At 65.5% G+C, this 26,701-nt stretch overlaps 1 protein-coding gene across 2 annotated transcripts; it reads right to left on the bottom strand.

Moving 5' to 3' along the window:
* Positions 1-1,391: 1,391 nt before the first annotated feature.
* Positions 1,392-24,229, bottom strand: ESYT1 (extended synaptotagmin 1). Of its 2 annotated transcripts, none has more exons than XM_048832035.2 (31): positions 23,928-24,229; positions 15,468-15,509; positions 15,224-15,358; positions 14,642-14,715; positions 14,169-14,241; positions 13,858-13,947; positions 13,318-13,373; positions 12,918-13,041; positions 12,665-12,841; positions 12,381-12,463; positions 11,943-11,991; positions 11,164-11,253; positions 10,370-10,462; positions 10,124-10,195; positions 9,524-9,610; positions 9,274-9,423; positions 8,988-9,140; positions 8,528-8,704; positions 7,979-8,061; positions 7,695-7,743; positions 7,505-7,594; positions 6,466-6,561; positions 6,077-6,148; positions 5,649-5,735; positions 5,421-5,567; positions 5,160-5,332; positions 4,601-4,699; positions 3,927-4,058; positions 3,710-3,815; positions 3,573-3,622; positions 1,392-2,698 (listed from the first exon to the last, which is right to left on the bottom strand). In XM_048832035.2, the coding sequence occupies exons 1-31, from the start codon at positions 24,213-24,215 to the stop codon at positions 2,665-2,667; spliced, it is 3,231 nt and encodes a 1,076-aa protein (XP_048687992.2). In that variant the 5' UTR covers positions 24,216-24,229; the 3' UTR covers positions 1,392-2,664. The 2 variants fall into 2 exon arrangements, with proteins under 2 accessions (XP_048687992.2, XP_048687993.2); XM_048832036.2 differs by having other exon boundaries at positions 10,124-10,192.
* Between the last annotated feature and the right edge of the window lie 2,472 nt (positions 24,230-26,701).

The raw sequence follows: 26,701 nt of genomic DNA, 5'->3' as shown, positions 1-26,701 counted from the left end.
CTCCCCCCTGGGGCTGAGGGTTGGGACCCATGGGCCAGTCACAGGTGGAACCCACAGGGGTGAGGCCATGCAGACACAACTTGACACTCGTGGGCTAGCCCCCAACCCGCCGTGGATCGGGGCCCACACAGGAGCGGCTCTGGGCATGGTGAGACCTCCTTCCCCTGCTCCAGCCTGCCTTAGAGGGGTGGGGCCCAAGACAAGCCCCCCAGGGTCCATCCCACGGTGGAGCGGGCATGGACTGGGGGCAGCATCCCCTGTTGGGCTCTGGGCCCCGCCTGCCGTTCTCACCCGTGTCTCCCCTTCCTCCCGCTGCGGCGGGCCCAGCACCTTGGCAATGGTTTGTGCTGGGGGCTCCCCTTCAACCCCCCAGCACGGGGAAGGGGCTGAGTTAGCAAAGAGCTGGAGGGAGGGGATCCCTGGCAAGGAAACAGGGGCAGAGAGGGAATCGCTGCCCCACCGCCTCAGCTCCTCCCAGGGGGCAGCTGAAAGGCACCGGAGGAGCCGCGATTGGCAGGAGCAGGGGGGCAGGGGAGGGGATTAGGGGCTGTAATCCCTGGGCACGCGCCAGCCGGCTGCGGCTCGGCAGGGGGTCGGGCTCAGCGCCCGTGGGCACGTACGGGGTGCAGAGAGCCCAAGGATTGTTCGGGGACAGCCGCAGGCCGCCTACGGCCTGTTAACCCGGCTTAGGCTGCTTCACTGCAGCCCTCCGGCGGCTCAGCCCACCCCACGGGCGCGCCGGGGGCAGCTGCTGGGCAGAGGGGCTGTTACTCTAGGGCAGGGCCTGGCCCGGGCACAGCTGGCCAGGCCCCACTGAGCCTGTCTCCGCCAGGGGCCAAAACCAGGCCGCCGCGGGGGGATGAGCCGGCCCCCTGCATTCCAGCCAGGCCCGAGCCCTGAAGCGTGAGCCGCAATCCCTTTCGGCAGTGCTGTTGTCAGGTGAAAGCCAGTTCTGCCCGGCCCTGGTACCGGGGCCAAGGTTGGCCGGGGCGGGGGGAGAAGGGGAGCGAGGCCAGGCCTGGCCCAGATCTACAGATTTAACCTTCAAATCGGCAACACTATTAACATGGGCCCGGCTTGTTCCCAGGGGGAAGGGGGAGAGCCGGGGGGGGGGCGCCCCCTCCCCCTCCATCAGACCCAGTTCCCACAGCTCGGATCCACCGGCCCTGGCGCAGGAGGGCAGATAGCGCGGGTACAGCAGGCAACTCGCCAGGAGATAGGGTGGTGGCATCTAGCCTCCGCCCAGCCCCAGGGCAGGTCCCTACCAGGGCTGGGGTAGCTGAGAACCAGACCCGAACCCCATGGGGGGCGCCCCGGGGGCTGGGACGTTGGACAGGCCCCATCGAACGTGGGAGGTTCCCCTGTGACCAGCCCGCGAGGTGAAACGGACGTTGCTGGGCCAGTCGGCTGCTCGCTTTTATTGGCAGAGGCGGGTTACAAGGGTGCCAGCCTGGCAGACGTGGGCCCTGCCCCACAGGCAGCGGGCGCGATTGAGTCCGGCTGCGGGGGGCCCGGCTGGCGCTGGCTGCGGGGGACGCTCCTGGTGCAAACACTCGAAAAGCGGCATCTTCACAATACGGATAAATACGGTGCGAGAGTTTTTGGCTTGAGCAGAGGGCGGCTCCCATGGGGAGGGACCAGGGCACCGTCCGGAGGAAATCTACTTTCACCCCACGCCCGGGGGTACGGGGCAGAGCCCTCCTGCCCCCTCCAGCCAGCCTGGAGCCCACTTCTCCCACCCTGATCCGGCTGCTTTTTAAAACAAGAATGAAAAGGCACGTGAGATAAATAATGTAAAAAAGCCGAGACGTTGGCACAAGGAAATAAAAAAATCCCAGAGAAGGGAAAAAGAAAAACAAGATGAGGGCCTTGGAGAGAGCAAAACACTGTGGGGGGTTGGGGGGGGTGTCTAGACCCTTAGCGAAGAGCATGAGCGGCTGCATTTTGCAGTGGGGCGGAGGGGGCCGGTGGGTTCTGTGATGGGGCTGGGAGCCCCGCTGCTGGGTACAGGGGAGGGTGCAGCTGGGAGTTTCTTCCAACAGGGTCTAGGGTTGGGAGAAGCTATATCAGGGGGTGAGGGGGAAACTTTCCTTCTTGGGCCATAAACCCATTGGGGCTCTCGCCGCCCAGGACAGGATCCCTGCCCTCCGCGGCTTGGCGGGGGTCTCACCCGCGCCCGTCACCCTGGGATCTGGGCTGCTTTCTCTACCACACTGGGGCAGCTCGTGCCATCTGGGACCTGCTGAGCAACTCCTGCCCCGCGGTGCCGTCGGGCACGGCCTGCCTTTCGGACCAGGCAGGTGGGGTTCTTGGGGGGGGGGGGGGGACACACGTCCCACCCTGCTGCCTGACCCCTGCTCCATCTGGGGTCGTGCCCAAGAGCCAGGACGAGGCCCCAGCCCCCTGCTTGGCTCCGCCGTGGGTCCATTTTCTTTGGTCAGTTAAAAGGCAGATTGCGTTTGGCATCCCTGATCAGACACGCAGGGTGGGGAATGGTGGGGGTGACCCCCCCAACCACAGCCCCCCCCAGCGTTCACCCCCATGGCTTCACACCGAAGAGGACGGAAGAGAGGCGCGTGCTCAGAGCCACACAAGCGAAGGCTGGTGCCGCCAGGGGCGGGCGTGGGCTGGACCCTGCTGGGAAGCGGGGGGCTGCCAGGGGGACTAAGAGCTGCTCTTGTCGTCTTTCAAGTTGTGCCTGGAAGATCAAGGGGGGTTGGGGGGGAAGAGTGTGAACGGGTGGGCAGCTGCCTCCAGAAGCGCCCCCCCAGCCCAGATCCCACCCCCACGGAGCAGGAGCCTTTGCTGAGCCGAGCTGGGCACCTGTGGGGTTGGGGACGGTGGGGCTGGGGATGGTGACCCAGGAGCAGCCCTGGCCCCCAGACCTACAGTGCTCAGGGTCTCCGATGCAGCCAAGAGACCCCCCCATCCTTCCTGGGGAGCTTGAGATTCTTCAGACCCACAGGGATGCAGGACACGGGGCCCCATTCTGGAGACGGCTGGGGCCCTGCACGGCTCTGTCTGTGGGAAGCCACACCGCAGCCACCTTCCCACCTTGGGGTCTGAGGCCACAGAGATCAGGGAGCCGCACTGGCCCTGGACTTCGCCAGGGGAACCCACCTGGGCCTGCCTGCTCTCCCCAGAGAGGGGGAGCGTTCCCAGACCCCCCCCCCATTGCTCCAGCTGCGGGGAGTGGCAGGGGGCATTCCCAGACCCCCCACCCATTGCTCCAGCTGGGGGGAGGGGCAAGGGGCATTCCCAGACTTCCCCCCATTGCTCCAGCTGCGGGGAGGGACAGAGGGCATTCCCAGACCCCCCACCCATTGCTCCAGCTGGGGGGAGGGGCAAGGGGCATTCCCAGACTTCCCCCCATTGCTCCAGCTGCGGGGAGGGGCAGAGGGCATTCCCAGACCCCCCACCCATTGCTCCAGCTGCGGGGAGGGGCAGGGGGCATTCCCAGACCCCCCACCCATTGCTCCAGCTGGGGGGAGGGGCAAGGGGCATTCCCAGACTCCCCCCCCCGTTGCTTAGCTGGGGCAAGGGGTGTTCCCAGCCCCTTCCCCCCCACTCACCACTGGGCCCTGCCCTGGGTCAGGTCCACCTGCGACAGGTCAAGATGCACCTGAGGAGAAAGAAGTAAGAGTCAAGTGATTGTTCCCCCCCCTCGATCGGAGAGCCCAGCGGTAACCATGGCGATGCCCCCCCTTACCTTCCCCAGGGGCTCCTTCTCCCGGGACATGAAGGATACGCTGTTTTTGACGCAGGCCTCCAGCTTCCTCCGCGTGGCCTCCTCCAGGGACAGCTCCCACTCGAACCTGCCGGGCGGGGTGTGGTGGGGAGACAGAGCTGTGAGGGGAGCCTGGGGACGGGACCTGCACCAGTGGGAAGAGGTCTCCCCCCCCAAGCCCATCACTGCCCCACATCACCTCTCATTGAACTCGGGGTTCAGGGTCCTTTTCCGCACGGTGGTTTTCCTCTTGGTCACGCGGTTTTTGTCGGGCAGGAGGATCAGGGAGACGTAGGGGTCGGGAATGTCCTTCGAACTCGCCCTCAGCTTCCTGGGGAGGCAGGGGAGGGCGGGGGGGACACACACAGCGCGAGGGGAATCAGAACGGGGCAAAGCTCTACTGCCACTGCAGAGACGTGCCCGGAAAGCCAGAGCAGCCCCGACGGGGGCTGGTGCCAAGCTTCTGGGGGGCCCCTTTGGGTGCCCAGCCTGTGTAGGGATGTGGGGTAACCTAGAAGCTGAACCCCAAAGGCCCAGATCTTACAGCTGCTGGTAGGGGAGCTCCAGGAGGGGGACGATGGGCACCGGGTACGTGGGAGCCCCTCGCAGCCCTGAGGTCAGGCCTGAGTGGGTCACCTGGGGGAGGGCGGGGGGGAGAGGGGGACGCAGTCCCCCTCCAGTGAGCTCCATTCAGCGATTCAGAGCAGCTGGTTCTGTAACCAGGGGCTGAACCGAGACCCCGCCGGCCAAGAGGAACTTAAAGCTCACACAGGGCAGCTGGAGAACCCAGGCGTCCTGGGAAACCTCCCCCGCCCTGAAAGGGGTCCCAACATCTCCGCATTGCTATGCTCGCCCCCCCCCTTCCCCCATTACCTGCAGGAATGTACAACGACAACTAGCTTGCGCTCGTCCGTGTGGTACCAGGCTGTGAGTTGCAGCTGGCCCAGGGGGCCCTCAACCAGCTCCAAGTTACTGTGCCGGAGAGAGGGGGCAGCGTTAGGGGGGGGCACCAGAATCCTGCCCGTTCAGCTGGGTGCATTATTAGCAGTATTATGGTAGCAGCTAGAGGCCCCAGCTGAGTCTCTTTATGACATGAGCTTTATTAGTGGTATTACAGCAGCACCCCTGTAGTGTGCCCATTATTAGGGGCATTATGGTAGCACCCGGGTAATGGGCCCTTTATTAGCAGCATTACGGTAGCACCATTGTAGTATGCCCTTTATTAGCAGTGTTACGGTAGCCCCTGGAGCCCCCAGCTGAGATCCCAGCCCCATTATATCATGCTCGTTATTAGTAGCATTACGGCAGCCCCCCGAAGTGGCAGCTCCTGGCACCAGGGAGGTGGGCAGGGCCCCAGGGTCCCCCAGGAAAGGGCTGGGAACCCAGGGGGCCGGATGCTCCGGCTGCACCCCCCCACTCAGGCACCCCCCACCTGTCCACGTGGGTGAGGCGGTGACGCAGCTCCTGTGCAGGGCCGGCACCCCCGGGGTCCCCGTCCTCCCTGACGTAGAGCTCCGGCTCTGACCCCCCCGGGTGCTTCTCGGCCTCCTCGCCAGCTGACGGGGCGCTGAGGGTCTCCACCCCCGAGTGCTGGGAGACCAAGATCTGGGGGGCGGGAAGAGACAAGGGGATCAGAGGGGTTCAGTCTCCAGTGCACCCGGCCCCCCCCCCCCGCCCCCGCTGGGCGACTCACCCCCAGCTGCACCCGCAGCAGGACCTGGCTGCCAGGGCCAGAGTGGCTGAGCGGGAACCAGCGGTCGAGCATCAGCGTCTCTGCCGCCAGCAGCTGGGTGAGGGGCAGGCTCAGCGCCCCCAGGCTCTGCCCCCCCTCGTCCTTCACCTGCGGGCGAGACGGACGGACAGACAGAGCTCAGGCCTGGGTCAGACAGTGGAGGGAGGGATGGGGGGGAGGGGAATTTACCTGCAGCTCCAAGGACTCCACGTGGGGACGCTTGACGAGGAAGGAGAAGCCTTCGTCCCAGATGGGCTCCGAGGTGGCGGTGGAGATCTGGGGGGTGGGGCGGTGGGGAGCCTGTGAAAGTAGAGAGGCCAGGACCCCCCCCCCCCCAGCACCACCAACCAGCTGCCACACACCCCCTCCAACACACAGGGGTGCCCCTCCGCACGGCACACCCCTGGGCACAAGTACTCCCCCAACACCCGCTCCGCCCCCTGTCCCAATGCCTCTCCCTCTCCAGCAGCCCCACCACTGGGCAAACCCCCCAGACCATCCCCCCCGACCCACAGGGACCCCCCCAGTTTCTCCCCACATTTGTCCCAATGCCTCTCCCTCTCCGGCAGCCCCCATCACCGGGCAAGCCCCGCAAACCGACCCCTGCGTCCCGCTACCTTGCTCTTGTACGAGACATTCCGGAGGGAGAGGCTGACGTAGGGGCTGGGGGGCTTGGAGCCCTTCCGGAGCTGGGGAGAAGGGGGGCGGTGAGTGGAGGAAACCTAGGGGGCACAAGCCCCATGGAGCTGGCCCAGCCCCCACCCTCAGGACCAGGCAGTGGGGTGCACGACAGGCTGTGCCAGAGGCCCCCAGCTGGTGCCGGGGCAGCCTGGGAATATGCCCTGCTCGGGGCCGGCTGGCACAAGCTGGAGCCACCCGCCAGGAGCCAGCCACGGCCGCAAACTGGGGGTCTCACAAGGACGGGGGCAGAGCGCGCACAGAGGTGGAGCAGGAGGCCTGGGCGAGGACGGGACCCAAGAGTCCGGGGGGTTCGGGGCGCGCTCACCGGTAGGTCGGCTGCCCGGTCCAGGAAGACAGAGAGCAGGGCGGACGAGAGCTCCGCACTCCGCTGGCTTTGGGTCAGGCTGTTCACCATCAGCACCTGGAACGGAGCCAGCATGAGGCCCGGCCTGGCCCCGCGGGTCAGCGCCAGGGGGCTGCCCACAACCGCGGGCAGGGGAGGGGAGCATGGCGCCCCACCGCGAGGGCTGGCTACAGAGCGAGTGCCCAGCACGCGGCCTCGCTCCCTCACTCCCCATCCGCAGCCCCCCGCTAGCCAGTGCCCCTCAATCCCCAGCCCCCCGCTGGCCCAGCCTGGGCTCCCCCCACCTCCAGCTCTGCCGGTGCCCCTCACTCCTGACCTGCAGCCCCCCGCTGGCCCACCTCTGGGGTCCCGATCCGCAGCCCAGCGCTGGCCCTGTCTTGGACGGGTTGCATAGCCCATGGGGCTAGCTCACCTTCATTTTATTCAGCGGTAACACAAGGGGCCTGCGCCCCACAGGACATGAGCTTCGGCCGTTGGCACAAGGCTTGAGGCCCATGATGGTGGCCCGGAGAAACGGCTGAATGGTGACCCTCCCCAGGCAGCCCCCCGGGCGCTGGCGATGAGGAAGATGTCGGCCGACATCCCAGGTTGTTCTGCCCCGGAGGGGGCGGACGGACGCTCTGCGTTACCTCCCTCACCGGCTTGGCAGGGCTCCTGCAGCCTGAGCGGTGCGGCTGTGCCCCCCGGGGGTCCCGGCTGTACAGCAAAGCCCAGGCCTGACCCTGGGCCAAGCACCCGCCCCCCCGCAGAGCCAGGGCTGGGGATTCTCCGGGAGCCAATACCGAACGGGCCTGGGGGGGCTTGCATTGCTTGTGACATCTGCTGCGTTTTGAACCCACTGTCTGCTGAGCCCCACAGTATCGCTGTAGCCCCCCGCCCCCCCGGGCTGAGAGCTGACCCTGGCCCTACCCTGCTCCCTGGGTACTCTGTGCTCCAGCCCACAGTGCCCAGTGCAGCCTGCCCAGGATGCAGGGGGCTGGCTGGGCCCCCCCTCCCGTACCTGCTCCAGCTCGGCGCCGTTGGGGGTGGGGGGCAGACACTCCAGCCTCACGTGGAGGCGGCCGGATTTCACGTCCTCCAGGGGGAGCCACTGGAAGGAGAAAGGCAGCAGGGGTCAGATCCCCTTGCCCGCCCCAGCCCCCCCGCCCCCTCCCCCCACTGCTGCCCCCAGAGGGCCCACGAGCTCCCACCTCGTCGATGAACCGGCTGCTCAGGGCTCGCTTCAGGGTGATCTTACACCTGAGGGAAGAACATGGGTCAGATTGGGGGGAGGGCCCCCCACACGGCTTCCTCTAAAGCTGAATCGTGCTGGAGGGCCCTGCAGACTGGGCAGAGGGTGCAGAGAAGCCCTCGGGGGGCCCCCAGCTGCTCCCCGAACCAGGGAACCGCAAGAGGAGGCGAGTGGAGCAGGTGGGGGCTGGAAGCCCCCGTTTGGTTCATTCCCCTCCCCTGCCCGGTTCCGGTCCCAACCCACCTGCCCAGGAAGTCGTCCTTGTCGATGTCTTTGTCGTAGATCTCAAACTCCACCTCCTGGCCGGGGATCTCATTCACGATGACCTGCGGGGGGTGGGTGGGGGGGAACAAGGGTGTGGGGGAGGTCACCAGAAGCCCACCACCACCCAGCACAGACCAGGTTGGGACAGTGCGGGGCCGGGAGCCAGGACTCCTGGGTTCTCCCCGGCTCTGAGAGGGGTGGGGGGGTCTAGTGACTTAGAGTGGGCAGGGGCTGGGAGCCAGGACTCCTGGGTTCTACTCCCAGATCTGACCGCTGCATGACCTTGGGCGGTCCCGCCCTTTGTGCTGTTCCCCCATCTGTAGAATGATGGATGAGACCCCCACCCCGCCCTTCGGGGGTACTCAGGGGCAGGAGAGGAGGGGAAATGTCTCTCTGCCTCCTCCTGGCAGGCTCAGCTCGGCTGGTCCCGCATAGCCCCCCGGGAAGGGGAGGGGCTGTGGCGGGTGGGGTGAGGGGCACCCCTCCACTCTGCTCCCCAGGGCTCTTCCCAGCCTGCGCCCCCCTCACCTCGTAGACCTCGTTCCAGCGGGGGCTCAGCTCCTCCTTGATGACATGGCTGCGGAAGCTCTGCCCGCCCAGCCGCACCTTGGCGTACGGGTCCGACTTGCCCCGGATCATGCCGCCCATAAAGTTGTCCTTGGCGATGAGGTTCTCAGCTTCCAGCAGGTGAATGCGGATCACGCTCTGGGGGAGGGGTGGGGGTGGGAGCCTTCGCGTGACTTGCTTCTCCCCACAGCAACCCCCGACGCTGCACAGGAGAGCCCCCCTCCGGAGTCAGCCCTAGGCTCGCTGCCCCCATGGGGGCTCTGTCTCCATGGCCCTGCTAGGAGCCCGGCGAGCACCCAGCGCCCTGGGCCAGATTCGAACCGGCCGCCTCAGGGTGCGGGGCTTGTCCCAGCGCCCCATGGGAGGGGCTGGCTGCGGGGCCCATACGGTGAGCATCCCCCGCCCCCTCCCGCGGCTGTACCTCGGTGCCGAACTGGGCGTCGGGGCTGGCTCGGCTGGGCCGGGGCGGTGGGTCCACACTGCTGCCGGCGAAGGTGCTGGTCTCCACGTCCGACTGTCCCGGGGCGCACGGCCGGGGAGAGGCGCAGACCTCGGGGGCGTCCAGGAACAGGATCTGTGGGGAGAGTGGCACCGGGGATCACGGGGGACAGCTGATGGTGGCTGCAGAGCTCTCAGCTGCTGGGGGACACCCCCCACCCGAGATCCACCTCCCGCCCCGGGGGCCAATCTCTCTGCCCTGGCTTCACCCGCAGGACGAGCTTCATGTAGATGCGGCTGCCTGGCCCCGAGTTCTCCAGCTGGAACCACTGGTCCAGCGTCATGTCCTCGGCAGTCAGCAGGCGGGACAGGCGGACGCTGAGTGAGCCCAGGCTGGTTTGGCGCGTGTCGTCCTTCACCTGCAGGGGGCGGAAGGGCTCCCGTTACTGCCCCGGCAGGGGGGAAGGGGCGGGGCTATGGCAAGAGGGTGGAGCCTGGCAGAAAGGGGGCGGAGCCCACCTGGATGTCGATGTCCTGATTGGCTGGGTCCTGGAGGAAGAAGCGGAAGGCCTGGTCCCAGACAGGGGAGCTGGTGTTATAGACGACCTGGGGGGAGGAGATGGAGCTGGGTTACTGCGCCCCCTGCTGGAGCAGGCCAGGGCAGGAGGAGACAGGGGCTCCCCAACAGCCAGCACGCTCCAGCTCCTCACAGCACCCCCTCTTGGGAGCGCCCCCAGCTCCTGCCCTGCTCCCCACAGTGGCCCCTGCTGGGAGCCCCCCACAGTGGCCCCTCTTGGGAGCGCCCCCAGCTCCTGCCCTGCTCCCCACAGCGGCCCCTGCTGGGAGCCCCCCACAGCACCCCTCTTGGGAGCGCCCCCAGCTCCTGCCCTGCTCCCCACAGCGGCCCCTGCTGGGAGCCCCCCACAGCACCCCCTCTTGGGAGCCCCACCCAGCTCCTGCCCCACTCCCACAGCGGTCCCTGCTGGGGGAGGCTGGAATGGGAGGAGCTGGGGGCTTCATTTTGGCTCCACTCTTTTTGCGAGCCCCCCATCACACGGTGGCCGGGGGGGGGGGGGGGGTCACCACGGCTCCGAGGCTGCCCCAGCGACGGTGGCTCACCCTGCTCTCCCGCGTGACGTCCTGCACCGAGAGCTGCACCATGGGGTTGGGCTCCTTGCCGGGCTTCTTCTGCTGTGGGGAGACACGGGGGGGTCACTGACGGTAACCGGGGGCCAAGACCCAGCTCAGCCCAGCCCAGCCCAGCCCTCCTCCCCATCCCCCCAAGGACAAGCCCCCCCAGCCCCACTCAGTACAGATCCCTTCCTCCCACTTCCCCAGACACCCCCCCATGGCGCCGATACTCACAGGAAGCTCCTGGGCCCGGTCCAGGTAGACGACCAGGATGGCGGCCGACGGTGCCTCTGGTTTGGAGGAGATTCCTCGGTTCCTCTGGAGGACCTGGGGGGGAGGGGGAGTCACCCCTGAAAGCTCTGGCCCAACAAGACCCCCCTATGGGGCCCCCCCCATTCTTGTCTGCCCAGGAGATGGTCCTCCCCAATCCCCCCATGGAACTTAAGCTGAACTTATCCGTCCTCGCAACCGCCCTGGTCTCTGCAGAAACGGAGGCTGCGATCAACTGATGATGGAGTCCCAGAGCTGTGGAGAGAACCCAGGAGTCCTGGCTCGCAGCTCCCTCCTTCCCCACTCTAACCATCAGACCCCACTCGACTCCCAGAGCTGTGGAGAGAACCCAGGAGTCCTGGCTCGCAGCTCCCTCCTCTCCCACTCTAACCACCAGACCCCACTCGCCTCCCAGAGCTGTGGAGAGAACCCAGGAGTCCTGGCTCGCAGCTCCCTCCTCTCCCACTCTAACCACCAGACCCCACTCGCCTCCCAGAGCCAGGGAGAGAACCCAGGAGTCCTGGCTCCCAGCCCTCCTGCTCTAACCACTAGACCCCACTCTCCTCCCAGTGAGCGGCGGGGGCTGCACTGTGGTGATGTCCTCTATCCACAGCCCCGGCTCCGGCAGGACGCCCCCCGTGGAGGGAGCCCCTCAGAGTCGAGGGGAGCCCAGGCTGGTGCTGGCCGCGACAGGGGGACAGGATCAGGCTCCTGGGCCCGCCCGGTCCCATTCCTGCATTTTGTGGGGGGGCTCTCACCTGCTCCAGCTTGGAGGCATCGGACATGGGTGTGAGCCACTCCAGGCGCAGGTGGAGCTGGCCCCGGCCACCGTCCTGCAACGGGAACCACTGGGGGATGGGACAGAACTTGGGTCAGTCCCTGAATCCCATTTCCCCCAGCCCCCCACTTCCACCTCTGCCCCCTCACCTCCCTCCTGAGCCCTGTTTGCCCTTCCCCATCCACAGCCCCCATTTCCGCCACAGCCCCCCTGCGCCCCCACACCTTGCTCCACCCACTCACCTCCCCACCCCCCCAAAGGGATCATCTCTGACCCGCCCAGATCCGCCCCCCCTGGGCCGAGCGTCTCTCAGAGCTGGGCATCAAACAGGTTTCTCGGCCCGGGGGAAAATGTTCCCACCCCAAATTGGGACAAAAAGTCAAAATCTTGAAATTTTTTCCATCAACAGGGGGAAAAAACCATCCCGGCTCGGCTCAGTGTTGTTGGCCTTTTCCGAAGCCCAACACTGGGACTGACCCGATGTTCCAGACCCCGCGGCTCCTCGGCTCCGCGCCTCTCACGGCTTGGAACCGTCTCCCTTCCCAACCCTTTCCAGACGCCCCCCCCAGCCCCCGGAGAGAGACTCTCAGCCGGCCAGCCTCTCCGAGGGGAAATGCGGAGTCAAGAAATTCCCAGGCAGCTCCCCCACCTCCACACCTGGGGGGGCACCCCCCCAAATCCACGCACACCCCCCCCAGTGCTCCCCCCAGCCCTTCAGTCCCCAAATCTGCCCCAACTCCCTCCTGCTGCCCCACCGACCTCCTCCAGCACGCGGGCCTGCAGCACCTCCCCGAAATCCAGCTTCATCCTGGAAGGGGCGGAAGGAGACGCCGTGAGCGCCCGGCTGGAACTCGCCGCTCCGAGGGGGGGGGTTGAATCTGGCCCTGGCCTCCCCCGTGGCTTCAGCCACCGTGGTTCTGCCCATCCCCAGGGCGGGGCTCCCCCCTGTGCGGATCCCAGCCTGGTGCCCCCGTGGCTTCAGCCACCGTGGTTACTCCCCCCTGTGCGGATCCCAGCCTGGTGCCCCCGTGGCTTCAGCCACCGTGGTTCTGCCCATCCCCAGGGCGGGGCTCCCCCCTGTGCGGATCCCAGCCTGGTGCCCCCGTGGCTTCAGCCACCGTGGTTCTGCCCATCCCCAGGGCGGGGCTCCCCCCTGTGCGGATCCCAGCCTGGTGCCCCCCCACCCGCGTCCCTCACCTGCCCAGGAAGTCGTCCTGGTCGGGGTCCTTGTCAAACAGCTCTACCTCCAGCTCCTGCCCCGGCACCTCGTGCACCACGAACTGGGGGGTGCGGAAGAAGGGGGAGGGGTCAGTGCATCGGGAGGGGGGAGCGCACCAAGCCCAGACCCACGTGCACCCCACCCGGGGCTCCGTCCCCCTCTAGCGCCCGGGCCACGGGCAGCCACCTGAGAGGCTCCCCGGCTAGTCGGGCTGCAGTGCCCTGAGTTCGAGTCCCGCCGGCCGGCCGTGGGGCACGCTCACCTCGTACGTCTCGTTCCAGACGGGGTTCAGGCTCTCGTCGATGACCTGGCTGGTGCAGAGCTGGGTGCCCACGCGGACGAGGGCGTAGGGGTCCGACTTGCCCTCGATCAGCCCCTTCACGTACTTGTCCTTGGACTGCAGGTCCTTGGCCTCCCGCAGGTGGACGCGCACAATCCCCTGCGGAGCCGGGGGGAGAGACTCAGCCGGGCCCTGGAGCCCCGGCCCCTCCCCCCGGGCGCGGTGCCGGCCTTACCCTGGGCAGCGGGGAGCGGAGCTGGGCCGCGTCATGCAGGTCGGGCACCAGGGGCACCAGCAGGCGATTGGGCAGCACCAGGAAAGCTGCGATGGAGTCCATGATCATGGAGTCCGACAGGGAGCTGCAGGGGGCGGGGCAAGGGCAGAGCTCAGCTGGCTGGGGTGGGGGGGGGAACTGGCCACAGCTCCCCCCCATCCCATAAACGTGGAGGGGAGGGTGACCAAGGAATGGCTGGGCTACAGGGTATGGGGGCGCGGACCCACACTGGACAGGGAATGGATCCTGCTGCGCCCCCCTCCTCCAGTTGCCTCCCTGACCTCCAACCCTACCACCTGCTGCGTGGGGCATTCACTGGGCATGGGGACCCCCAGGCTGGGGGGGCTGGGCAGGGACTCACCTGAGCCCTGGGATGTCCAGGAGGTTCGTCATCCCCGTCCAGTTAATGTCCAGAGTCTGGGGGAGGGAGAAGCGGGGGGGGGTTTAGACTCGCCAGCTGCTCCCCCCGAGCTGGAGGGCATGCTGGGAATCCCGGATAGATGGACAGACAAGGTGGGTGCACTTCTTATCAGCGCCTCCTCCCTCCCCAAAAGGCATCTTGGCATCTCCCGGGGCCCCCGCAGTCAACCCCTCCCGTGGCTGCATCTAGTGAGCCAGAGCCTGGGGCCGTGGGGCCATGACATGTCCAGGGACTGACGCCCCCCTAGCCCCCAGGCTGCGCAGCGGGGAAGCCCGGTGCTCAGAGCCCAGGGGAAACCCAAGTCCTGTCCCCGCCCCCGGGAGCCATCTGCACCCCCAAACAGGAGAGCAGGTCCGGCCCCAGACAGATCTCCCATCTCCCACCCTTGTCCCCAGCGCCCCACACATTCCTCAGCCGGGGCAGGGGGCTTGGAGCCAGGTCTCCCTGCAGCCCCCAGGCTTTGGAGGGGGCTGTACTCACGGGGCGGCGGATGAAGAACATGGTCAGGGCCCCCACGATGGGCATGTCCCCGATGAGGGGCTCCAGGATGACGCGAAGCACCCCGTGCAGCTGGGGGCAAGACGGAGAGTGAGCGCCAGGCCCAATCCCCCCCCAGACTTCCCCAGCCCCCACCCTGCACACCTCCCCCAGCTCCCCAGCAGCCCCCCCTCCTGAAAACCCACCCCCCAAATTCTTCCATCCCAGCAAAACCCCCACGCAGAACGGAGGGTGGAAAGGGGGGGAAGCGGCTGCCCCCAGAGACTGCAGTGCCCCCAGCGGGAGCATCTCACCTGCATCCCCTTCACCCCGGCCTTGCAGAAGAATTTCTTCACCTCCACGTCGATGTGCACGTCCCCCACGTAGCTGCGGAGACGGGAGCATGAGGGGCGCGGCGCCTCCCCCCCCCCACTTAACCCTTCGCACGCCCCTCACCGTACCCCAGCTCCCCAGAGACCAGGGACCCCCATCCTCTCCTTAGCAGAGAGCCAAGACCCGTCTCCCCGCCCACTTCATCGCCCTTCTTGTGGGCCGGCTGCCCCACCATGCCTTGGGGAGGGGACCCAACGCTGCACAGGGCAGCCAGGCCTAAGGGCCGAGGCTGCTGGCCACAGACAGGCCCTGCGGCTCTTCACGGTGAGATCCTGGCCCGGGCGACCAGGCCAATCTCTGAGAACCAGCACATTCGGCACCCCCGTGTGAGTCTCCGAGCTGCGCTATCGGGGCTGGCTGCTAGGGGGCAGCGCGGAGGCAGCCGGCTCCTTACCTGACAGTCAGGTCCAGTAGGATTTGCTTCTTGTTCTGGCCAGTGTGAACCTTCACGCCCATTACCCTGAGGGGCTGGATGGAAGCAGGAGGCAGACGGTTACCGGAGCACACCCTGCCCCCTGCCAGGGAGATCCTGGCTCCCCACATCGGGGTGCTGGCTCCCCAGAGGGCTCGGAATGGCTCTGACCCTGAAATGCGGCTGCCCCTGGGGTGGGACGAGGCAGCTGCTTAACAAGGCCACGTGCTGCGGGCGAATTGAGGGAACGGACGTGCACTCAGCCCATGTGATGGGGGGGTCTCCCCCAAGCTCAGGGAGGGGCTGCTGTAACAGGCCTGGGGTCCCACTGACCCTGTATATCCCTGGGATCCCCCCCCCAGCTCCATCTGTCTCCTCCAGCAGCAAGGAGGGAGCAAGGCAGAGATTCCCTCGCTCCCCGCTGGAGTTCACTCGTACAGCGAGTGGCTCGGGCCTCAGCCAAAGGAGCCTCGTGCTTGGCTGCTCCAAGCCTAGTTTAACACAGCAGCTGGGGAGACGTGGGCTCGAGGGGGGGGGGGGTGTGGCCCAAGGTGGGGGCCCTACCTTCTCGCCCATGTCGACCTTGGTGAAGGCGAAGGTCTGCAGGTGGGTGTTGGAGGCGCGGATCATGGGGGCGATGTTCTCCACCAGCAACTTCTCCATGTACTGCCCGAAGAAAGGCCAGGCCTGGGCCAGGATCTGCAGGGGGCAAGTGGGGGGGTGGGGGAGAGGGGCGTTAGCTGGGGGGCAGAGCAAACCCTTCCTGCCCCCCATGGCTGACGGACACATGCCCACCCTTCGCTCTCACCTTGTTGAGCCATTCGGCCTTCTCCACGTCCGGGAAACTGACCTGCAGACGGAGGCAAACAGAGCCCGTCAGGGGGATGCCAAGCTCCCAGGGCTCAGGGAGGGGGGTCTTGTGGCTAGAACAGGGCAGGTTGGGAGCCAGGACTCCTGGGTTCTACCCCTGGATCTGGGAGAGGAGTGGGTCTGGTGGGTTAGAGCACAGGGGGCTGGGGAGCCAGGACTCCTGGGCTCTCTCCCTAGCTCTGGGACAGGAGTGGGGGTCTGGTGGTTAGAGCAGGGGGGGTTGGGAGCCAGGACTCCTGGGTTCTACCCCTGGATCTAGGAGGGGAGTGAGTCTGGTGGGTTAGAGCACAGGGGGCTGTGAGCCAGGACTCCTGGGTTCTTGTCCGTTATGTGACCACAGATAAGTCACTTCCTCTCCCTCACTTTCCCCATTTGCAAACCGGGGTTCGCACCCCCCACCGGCCCCAGGAGGGGGCTGTGAGATGTCTGGGAAGTGCATGACGGCCCCACACTGCAGGGGCACCAGGAGCTCCAGCCTCCTGCAAACAGATTCTTGTCACAGGCTCCTTATCACGGGGAGTGAAAAGCCCAGGACGTGCCAAGGGCCCCGTTTCAATTTAATCTGCTCTGTGAACACTGGGTCAGCGGGCGTGGACAGGCCGGGCCAGGAGCCCTGACCCAGGGTAGCGAGTGGCTGGGCCCGGGGTGACAACGCGGCGGGAGCAACCTCGGGGTCAAGGGCCCCACGGCGCAGCCCCCACGGCTGCTTATTGCCAAGACCCTGGGCATGAAGCAATTTTGACAGCCGGCGAGGGCAGGTTTCTTCATCTCTCTCTTCTCAGAGCTGAGGGGGGACCGCGGACAAAAACCACAGGAGATGCCTGAACCAGCAGCCGAGCAGCCAAGTGGGGCACCGTGCCAGGCTGCTGGACAGCTGCCAGCGCGGGAGGAAGGCGGCCCTGCCTGCCTCTGCCCCCCCGGCACTGAACTAGGGGCCTCAGAGGGTGGTTTGGCCCCCTCCGTCCTTGTGCGGCACCAACCCCGCCAGGGGCAAAGCCCTTTTGCTCCCCGCCGCGTCCACCCCAGCGGGGAGAGCTGCGGGGTGCAGGACAGGGAGCTGCGGACAGGTGGGGGGGACCCGGGCCCAGGCTGGGCCATGGGGCTCCCCCCAGGGTGCTGTGTGCGGATCTCTCCCCTGCGGCTCGGTCTGGCCTGCCGGCTGGGGAAATAGGGCAACGTGACCGTGCAAGAGGCTCCGGGCCTGGCCCCTCACCCTGCAAGTCACCCCCCAGCGTTACAGAGACGCGCGGCCGGCCCGCTGGCGGGGGTGGGGGTGGGGCGGCGCCCGTGCGATGCCGTTGGCAGGGCGGGAAGTGGGGGCGCCGGCTTCCTCGCGAGGTGAATCAAAGCGAAACGCTGTGCACCCATCTCAAAATCCACCCCCTGCAGCCCCGCCCTTCCCCCCTCAATCCGGTTTAAGGACAGGGCTGCGGGGGGGGGGGGGGGGGCGGGCAGCGTGAACCAAACCCGCCAAGTCACCAGCTGCCTCTGGCCCCAGTGCCAATCGTGATCCCATGAACTGGGCCAAGCTGGGCCTGGCTCCCTCGAGGGCCGGGGAGCTAGTTTTGGGGGCCAGGTGTAAAGGTGTAAAGTGAAGGTGTAAAGTCGGGAGCGCGGGGGGAGAACCTCTGGGCCATGACTCGCAGGGAAGATCCCCACATGCCCGGTGAGAATCAAGGGGGGGGGCCTTCCCTTGCCCCCCCCCCCCGACAGAGCCCCTCGGCTCAGGGAGTGAGCCCTGGGAGGGACCCCGCGGAGTCCAGCCCCAACTCCCATGCCAGCGTGCTGGTCACAGACATCAATGCAGCGAGCAGGAAAGGCCTGGCCGGGGTGGTCTGCTCAGGCCTCATCCTGTCGGCCCTTTGAAATCCTGCTAGCCACTTCACTAAGAGCAGGGGAGTGGCCCTGCTCCCTGGCCAGGATCTCTTCTCCCTTGCACAGCGTGCCCTGGTCACTGTGCCTCACCCCAGAGGTGGCTGCATCTCAGTGCCGGGTGAGGGATCCCTGGACACACAGAGCCGCCGTGTCCCACCCCAGAGGTGGCTGCATCTCAGTGCCAGGTGAGGGATCCCTGGACACACAGACCCCCCGTGTCCCACCCCAGAGGTGGCTGCATTTCCCTGTTGGCACAGAGCGTGCGAAGGGCTCTGGAACAGACACAGATGAGGGACACAAAACAGCTGCCCCCAGAGCGGCTGCAGCCGGCGTCCAGGCGGGGAGCAGGCTCCGGGCCAGATCCAAGCAGCCCGCGGGGTCGATGTCTCGGGCTCTCTGGCTGGGTGTGTTCCCGGCCCCAGGAAGCGACGGCTTGATGCCGGGGGACAGAGCTGTCCTGGCCCCCAGCCAAACCCTGCCACCCTTTGTCAGCTCTGAGCCCGAGGGACGTGCAGGGTGGCAGCTGGAGAGGCCGAGGGGCTGGTAGCTGCCTTGCGGCCGGGAGCCCAGAGCTTTCCGCAAGCTGTTTCACTTCCTCCCCTCGCAGGCGAAGGCAGAGAGCAGCACATGGAGAGGAGGGGACCAGCGGGGCATGGGCTGCACCCTCCCATACGGGGCATGAGCAGTGGACTCAGGGGGCCACCTCCTCCCACTTTAACCAGTAGATCCCACTCCCCTCCCAAGCTGGAATGGAACCCAGGAGTCCTGGCTCCCAAACCCCACTAGATCCTACTCCCCTCCCAGAGCAGTGACAGAACCCAGGAGTCCTGGCTCCTACCCCCACCAGACCCCTCCCTTGCCCATCACAAGGGAGGCGTCAGGCCCAAGGGCACTTCTGCCCTAGATACGGCACTGAGCTGGCCCCGCCATGGATCATGTGCAGGGCGGTAACCACAGGACCCAGTGGGCAGAGATCCCACAGCCTGGGGGTCAAGGGGGGGCTCCCAGAGCATCCGATTAACGGCCTGCCGGTGGTCAGAGGCACAAGCCAAGAGCTCGGGGAAAGGGGGGACCTAGCCTCCCCAAAATGATGCTGGAGAAGGGGGTGGCCAGGGAGGTCTTTGGGAAGGGGGGGCTGATCTGGCAGGGGGGGATGGGGACCAACCCTGCTGAGCTCTGGGGACAGGCTGGCTGTGTGACCCAGAGGGGAGGAGATGACGCCTGCAGGGGATCGGATCAAGGGGTGGGTTGGGAGCCCAGAGAGGGACCTGGGGTCAGTGCAAAACCAAAACACCAACAGCCCCCGTGAGAGACCCTACAAAAACAAACCAGTATGCCAAGCACTCCCCCACCCCCGTGAGAGACCCTACGATAACACATGGGCACCCCCAGCCCCGCCCCCGTGAGAGACCCTACGATAACACACGGGCACCCCCAGCCCCGCCCCCGTGAGAGACCCTACGATAACAAACCCTGTGTCCATTGGAGGGGACGGATTTGGGGTGCTGCAACTGGGAGCAGGGAGCGACTGCCAAGTCCCATTCTGGCGTAGCCACAGTTCCCATAGTCCCGGGCTGCTGGAAAGCACTGGGCCAGATGGGGAAACTGAGGCACAGAGAGGAGGCAGCCGCACCGGTTGAACACAGCCCAGATCTCCTGCTACCCAACCAGGCCTCCCCGCTGGCCAGATGCTGTGAGGCCAAGTCCCTGGGTCGCCCCAGCGGGTCCTGCAGAGACCTGATCTGCCCAGCAAAGATTCAGATGGGCAGCCTTGCCCGCATTGGGGCCTGGCTCAGGGCTCCACCATCTGGACACTTGAGCCGACCGGCAGGGGGCGAGCAGGGCAGGTAGGGGGAGCTCTCTTGGCTTGGAGATCTGCTAAGGTGGCGAGTCCGGCTCGAAGGAGCCAGGGTTAAAGCCAAGAGCCTGCCCCTCCGCCGAGAGGTCCTGGGCACAAGCTGGGAGTCAGGACTCCTGGGTTCTAGTCCCAGCTCACCGACCTGCTGTGCCTCAGTTTCCCCATATGTACAGTAGGCCTGACCTGGGAGAGGGCCTGCTGGTGAGGGCAGCTCAGCACCCACACTCAGCGCAAGGGAGAACTTGGCAGGGCTAGTGTAAGATAGAGTGTCCCGGGCCGGCACCAAGATGCCAGGCCTGGGTCAGGCAGCGCGATCCCCCCACCACTAGCCCTCATGGGGGAGGAGGCAGGAGCTGCGCCCCGCAGAGCAAACACCGCCCAGGAGACGCTTCCAAACCTGCCGGGCCTGTTCCGGGGAGGCAGAGCCCAGCTCCGGTCTGGGCGGCCTGTCCCCATGGGCACCACAGGGGGGCATCTCCCCGCCGTGCCCGTCGAGGGCGACTTTAGCACAACAGGCCCCGCACGGCTACCGTCACGCAGGGAGCCAAACCCTGCACACGCGCCTGGCCCGGGGGGTCTCTATGGGGGCGGAGGAGGGGGCAGCTCAGCCTCCCCCGGCTTTGGGCTCCACCTGGGCCTTGTGGGGGAACCAGTTCCCCCGGCTGGGGTCAGCAAGGGGCTCCCTAGCGCCCCCTCCAGAGGCGGCCCTGACCCAAAGCCAGCAGGAGCCTTTCTGCCCCCTTTCCCAGGCTTTGGCCTGGGCCGTGGGGCCAGCTCCCCACGTGGCCTATAGGCCGCACGTCTTGGGGGGGGGGGGGGGGGAGGGAGGGAAGAGAGGCAGGAACCGGCTGTCTAGAGACAGTGGATGAGCAAGCCACAGGGGCCTGCGTCCATCACAGCCGCTCCACCCCCCCCCCCCCCCGAGCAGGTTCACGGAGCAGAGCCGGGTGGGTGGATGGGGAACAGGCGACACCCACAGAGCCGCTGGCAGCTGCCAAGGCCGCCCGGGGCTGCGAAAGACGCAGCAGCAGGGTTTCCGTTACGGCAGAAAACAGAGGGGGCGGCTGGCGGTGACTCAGCCACATTCCATGCGTGCCAGGAGCGGGGATGCTGGAGGCCGGCGGGGTGGAGCCGAGACGGGAGCGATTCCTGGCCTGTGAAACGAGTCTGCCAGGCCTCAGGGGGCTGCAGCACAAAGCGTTGGATCGCCGTAGCGCCTAGAGGGGCCAGCCGGGCTCAGGGGCCTGCCGTGCCCGGAGCCGCAAGAGGCGGTCGCTGCCCCAAACAGCTCGCGAGCTGGGTAGACAGATGAAGGCTGGGTGGGGAAACTGAGGCAGAGAGAGCCAAAGCAACTCGCTCAAGGTCACTCAGCAAAGCCAGCTCCCCCAAGGCCCAGACCACCAGCCCCTGAGCCACCCAGCCAACTGGCACTAGCCAGCCCCGGCGCTGGCAGCCTCAGTGGGATGGCCCAGGAGGGGACAAGCCCTGGAGACTGAGCTCTGTTCTCATGCCCCCCACAGACAGGTTTGCCCACAACCAGAGGACATTTGCCCTGGGGCCGTGCTTGTTTCACAGCCCAACCTTTAGACCCCAGTGCCGTGAAGCCTGGCAGCAGATCGCTCCCATGTGGTTCCACACCAGCCTGGCCAGGGGGAGGGGGCCGCCCCACCCGGCTGGTCCCACCAGGGGAGACGCGGCTTGGGGTGGGCAGCTGGAAAACACAGGAAAACTCTCCAGTGAGCAGCTCCCAGCCCCCATCTCACCCCTCTTGCAAAAGGGATCTGACCCTTCCCCACTGCCCCTGTATGATCCCCCGCCTCCTTTGCCAAAGGATGGGGGAAACGGGGCCAAAGCACTCAGGGTTTGACCACGCATAGCCGGGCTGCGTTGCCGGCATCCCAGAGCAACCCAAGGCCTTTGGGGCAGCGGCCAGTGCAGGGAAATCTCTCCATGTATGGTGTGTAAGGGGACGAGCACACACACATCCCGCTTCCCCCACCCCAGCTGCCGGACAAACAGGGCCCAAGACTTTTTTAAACCAAGAAGATGATGCTTCGGCTCTTCCTTATCCCTCAGGATTAAAATCTTGGATTTCCAGGGCAGAAGGCACCAGTCTAATCACCCAGGGCTGCTGGGTGAGCAAGTGCATCTCTGGCAGAAAGACATCTAGTCCTGAGGCGAAGATCTGTATTCTCACTTCCTTTCACCCCGCCCCAGTTCCTAACCACCGTGGCCAAAAAAAGCAACAACCCTCTTTTCAACATGGATTTTGGTTTGTCATTGTTGACACTGTGTAACGCATCTAGATCTTCATCCATTTTGGGTCGGTAAACCAGATCAGATGTTGTTCTGGACCCTGCCCGAAGGAGCTGATGAGCTAAGCAATTTCACTGAGTCTGTCCCACGTCATGCTAAGGTTCTCATGCGGCAGTACCTTGCTGTGAGGTTTTGGTTGCAGACACTGCAGGGGTAGGGTTTAAAAAGCCTACTGAAGAGTTTGGAAAAGATCTGAACCCTCATGCTTCAGGGCACATGTCAACCTCCAACTGATAGGGGTCAGGAGGAAACTTCCCCTCTGTGGGGGGTCATTCCATAATTGTCCCTCGGAACCAGCTGGGGTCCAGCCACTGCTAGAGACAGGATACTGGACTCAGATGGACCCCTGCTCTGACCTACCGTGCCGGTTCCTAGCTTCAATCCACATATAACACCGCTTCCCACTTAAAGGTGTTAAAATATCATAATGACGTCACTTCTATTTCCTAAAAAAATGGAGCTCTAAAGATTGCTCCAGCCCCCCTTGTCCAAGGAGTACCTGAAATGCTCTGGTGGGCAAAGAGGAAGGAAGGAAGAACTAAAAACCGAACAAGCACCCGGCCACAAATACTCCCGCCGCTAGATTTTAGTTCCTTTAAGCCCCAGCAGAAAATACCTCGTGAAATGGGCTCTGGGCCGATGGTTAATAACTCCAATTAACTTGGAATCCAGCGCAGGTTTAACACAAGCCAACCCAGCCCCGAGCCAGAACATTCCCACCAGGTCTGAGCGGAAGCACCCGAAGAAACGGTTTAGCCTGCAGACGCTCCCACTGAAATAACCGAGGCCTGGATTCAGCAAACCACCTAAGCATGTGCTCAGAGCCCAGGGGCCTTCAACAGGGATGGACTCGGTGACACGTCCTGGGGGCTTTGCTGGATCAGGGCCCTGTCTGGATGTCGGCGTCTAACTTTCAGCACTTAAGACTGAAGACGCGGACCTCTGTTCCTGGCTGCTTGGGATTTTGCTTCCACTGCAGCCTCCTTCAGCTGGTCCCTTCTCCTCTCCCTGCGCCGGCGGCTGAGGGCCAGGTGCTCCGTGCTGGCGTCACAGCTCAGCACGGACCGGTCGGTGCGAAAAGAACCAGCAGCCGGCTGCTGGGGAGCCCCAGCAAAACCCAGGGCAGGCCGCTCCCACTGCTGGAAAGGGGGCTGCGGGGGAAACAGGCCAAGACCCTAAAACCAGGAGGGGCTCCCCCTGCATCGTCACTGATCCAATCCCCACCTGCTCCCCACACACAGAGAGAGATGGAAAAACCCGGCCGACTGGGAAGGGTAGGAGGAGAAGCAGTGAGGAAAGGGGTGAAGGGATGCGGCAGGATGGCAGGGCGGGGCAGGGCTGGCATGTGATGGGGCCAAGCCAGGGTGGGGGCCTGGCCCAGGAAGAGGCAGGGAACTGGATGCCCAGAGCGAAGGGCTCCTGGAGAAGGAATGGCGCAGTCTCTGGGCGGGACACGGGCATATGATGTCCTGGGAGAAGGGTGCTGTAGACAGACCCAGCCAAGGACGGATCACGCGATGACCAAGGGGGCTGGGTGGGGACAGGCAGAGGATGGCAGGGACCAAGGAGCAGGATCTTTAGACAGGGCTGAGTCAGCTCCTGGTGAATGTGTGAAGAGGAGATGGGGGGGAATGAGGGAGTCCCGGCTTGGGGGGGGGGGGGTCTGGTCTGCTCATCCAGCTGGGCAGCTGATGGCAGGGAGGGGGGTGAAGAGGATGGGGAGTTCCCCAGGGTGAGGCAGAGAGAACTGGGGGGGCAGGCACTCTCTTCACCCAGGGAAGGGGGGAGGGCAAAGAGGAGGCAGGGGGGACAGGGGGAACCCTGGTAGGATGGGGGTCCCCGGGGGGCAAAGAGGAGGCGGGGGGCCAGGGGGAGGGGGCGAAGAGGAGGCGGGGGGCCAGGGGGGCCCCGGGGGGAGGGGGCGAAGAGACGGCGGGGGGCCAGGGGGGCCCCGGGGGGGGAAAAGACGGCGGGGGGACGGGGGGGAACCCCGGGGGGGCCAGGGGGCCCCGGGGGGGAGGGGGCGAAGAGACGGCGGGGGGCCCCGGGGGCGAAGAGACGGCGGGGGGACGGGGGGAACCCCGGGGGGGCGGGGGCGAAGAGACGGCGGGGGGACGGGGGGAACCCCGGGGGGGCCGGGGGGGCCGGGGCGAAGAGACGGCGGGGGGACGGGGGGGGAACCCCGGGGGGGCCGGGGGGGCCCCGGGGCGAAGAGACGGCAGGGGACGGGGGGGCCCCGGGGGGAAAAGACGGCGGGGGGACGGGGGGGAACCCCGGGGGGGCCCCGGGGGGGCGGGGGCGAAGAGACGGCAGGGGACGGGGGGGCCCCGCGGGGGCCGCTCTCCTCACCCAGGCGGGCAGCTCCCGCGGGCTCAGGTAGAGGCCGGCGGCGGCGGCGCTCACGTGGCGCTCCTCGTCCTCCAGCAGGCGGCGGGCGGCCCGCAGGCTCCGCTCCTTGCCCCGCCGCGCCGCCCGCCAGCCCGCGTAGAGCCCCAGGCCGAGCAGCACGAAGCCCAGGCTCAGGCCCAGCCGCCCGGCCACGTAGACCGGCGCCAGGCTCAGCAGCAGCTTCCCGAAGGCGGCCAGGGCGGCCAGCGCCTCGGCCGAGCCGGGCCCGGGGCCCTCCCGCCGCTCCATGGGGCCGCCGCCGCCGCACTGGCCGCGCCCGCGGCTGGCGGGGCCCGGGCCGGGCCGCCGGGGGGGCGGGGCCCGCGCCGGCCACGCCCCGCGCGCCGGCCGATTGGACAGCCCGGCGACGGGGCGGGGCCGGGCGCCGCCGAAGCCGCGCCCCTCTGGCTCTGATTGGGCAGGAGGCGGGAGCCGCGCCCGTTGCCTCTCCGAGGGGCTCGGGAGAAGTCACGCCCCTCGTGCTCTGATTGGTCGGTGGCGCGGGGCGGGGCGGGGCGAGCATTCCACCGCGCCCCCTTCCCGCTTCATTGGCCAGAGGCGCGAAAGAGGGTGGGGCTAGCCCTGCTGATTGGCCAGAGAGCCTGGGCAGGCGGAGCTAGTGGCAAACGGATACATATAGATAGTAGCCAGTTGGGGCCTTCTTGGCAAGCTGCGGGGTCTCTAAACTCAGCCTGTCCTGGGCGGGCCGCGGCCAGGCCACGCGGCTGGAGGGATGAACTTGCTGGGCTCCAGGGGCCCTGGCTGGGAGGGGCGTCCGCTGGGGCCCCAGCCTGGGTCTCGTTTGCCCCAGAGGCCGGGGCTCAGGGCCTTGGGCGCCAGGGTGCCACGCTTCCGGCTCGGGAGCTCACCGGAAACCGGGCGGAAAGGGCTGCACGGGGCCGGGCTCCGCTCCCAGGCGGTGGCTCCTGAGACGCAGTGGGGTTGGCACCACGTGTGTGTCTGCGAAGCTCTGAGCATCTCCTAGGGTCCTGAACCAAGGCAGGCTGCAGCTTGGACCCATTTCCCACCATTCTGATGTGAAAAATCCCTCCCTTTTCGGCCTGCGACCCAGAGCGGGGTTTGACTCGGGCGGCCTGCGAAGATTTGACTACAAGCGCTGGGGAGAGGGATGTGACAGACCCTTCCCCAACCCCCGAACTTCCTGTGCGGCTTCTGTGGTACAGCTGCAATGCTGAGGCCCGAGGGAGGTTGCTACAGGACACGGCTCCTTTCGCTCTTATCCATCAATCTCACAATGCTTTGCAACCGTGTGAAAGCGTCATGAGATGCCGCTTTGGAGATGCCGAAACTGGGCCACAGAGAGTGGGCCCAAGGTCACGCAGGCCAGTCAGGGCAGTTCTGACTCTTAGCCAAGTGCCTTGTGCATTGTCTCCTTTCCATGTTGCTCTCAGGGCAAAATCCCTGATTCCGCAAACTGCGTCTTTGTGACTGCTTGTTACATGCTTATCTTGTTAAAAGCTTTCCTGGCAACAGCACGGCTGTGGCCAGACTATTTGTCCTTCCCTTGCAGAACAGATCCTGTGGGATGATGCTTTTCTTGTCCACAGTTGACTGTAGCAGCCGTTCTGGCCTTCCACTTTTACAGGTTACCTAATCCCTGTTTTTACTCACCAACCTTCTCTGTGTATACTAGATTTCCCAGAGCACTGTTCCTGCAGTCAGCTGGGAGTCTGATTTCAGTCAGAGCAGGACTGGATCCTTTAGCAGGGTGACTACCATACAGATTGTGTCCCAAACGGCTTGAGAATGTTTCTTTTAAACAGGCAAAAAAAATTCACAGGGAAGGGGAGTACGGCTACTTTGTGCTGAAATGAGATGAGGGCTCATGAGGTGGGGCTATAAAACACCTGTTCCAAGGAAGGGATGAATACCCCAATCTGGTGATTTGGGCTTTCCTACCCCCTGCTTTCCTAAAGTCACACAACAGTGTGCCAAACGCTACCCTAGGAGTAGAAGGCAGGAATGCTAGCTCCCCATCCCTTGCTCTAACCACTTGGCAGCACTCCCTAAAGTTGGGAAACAAAAACCCACGTCTGGCTTTCCAATCCCCCGTTTTAACAGCTACAGTCCAAGACAGAGCAGACTTTCTTTACAAAGCAAAAGAAATCATGCTTCCATCTAAGCCACCCTACAGTGATAGGACAGAATTACGCCATCTTGCGCCCTCAATCTGAATGGCCGCACTTTCCAAGGTGTTTCATAAAGAGCTAGACACGTCCTCTGCTGTCTGGCCACTTAACGCCTGCAGCCTCCAGCAGTTGAAAAAGGCTCACTCTGAATATTACGCCTGTAAAAGTGAGCGCTAAGTGTCTCATCTGAAAACAGGATAATTGCTGCTCCAGTTACCTGTTTGCATTGCTGGCCTACAGCCTCCCCAGTTAAACAAAACCCTGTGGATTTAAAGCCAGGTCTGATTGACTGAATACACCATTGCAGCTGAAAGTTCATCCCTTGGGCCTTGGCGATATCTTACCAGGCTTCCAATCCAGTTGCTGGAACATAAATAACCCCCACGCTAAGGTAGGCCTGGTGCCATCTGCCTGCAGCAGTGTATTAGAAACAAAGGCTGGGGCTGGCGCATCAGAGCAGATGGCAGTGGGGGAAGACAGGGGCTTTTGCTCCCAGTTTATTACAGATAAGACCCTCCCACATTCTCACTTATTTCCAGAGCAACCCAGAACCTGAGTGTGAAGTAAGCACGCGCTCTTCCAGTG

This window comes from Caretta caretta, chromosome 20 (genome assembly GCF_965140235.1).
Source record: "Caretta caretta isolate rCarCar2 chromosome 20, rCarCar1.hap1, whole genome shotgun sequence".
Classification (NCBI taxonomy): Eukaryota; Metazoa; Chordata; order Testudines; family Cheloniidae; genus Caretta; species Caretta caretta.
Note: the sequence above shows the minus strand (reverse complement) of the source record. Positions and strands in the feature narration are given on the sequence as shown.

Bases quoted from the DNA above. Each gene is read 5' to 3' on its own strand.
- ESYT1 (XM_048832035.2), bottom strand. From the start codon at position 24,215: ATGGAGCGGCGGGAGGGCCCCGGGCCCGGCTCGGCCGAGGCGCTGGCC. The intron at 11,254-11,942 runs GTCGGTGGGGCA...CCCATCCCCCAG, and splicing joins AGGCCCGCGTGCTGGAGGAG to TGGTTCCCGTTGCAGGACGG. The intron at 9,141-9,273 runs GTGAAGCCAGGG...CTCTCCCCACAG, and splicing joins ACATGAAGCTCGTCCTGCGG to ATCCTGTTCCTGGACGCCCC.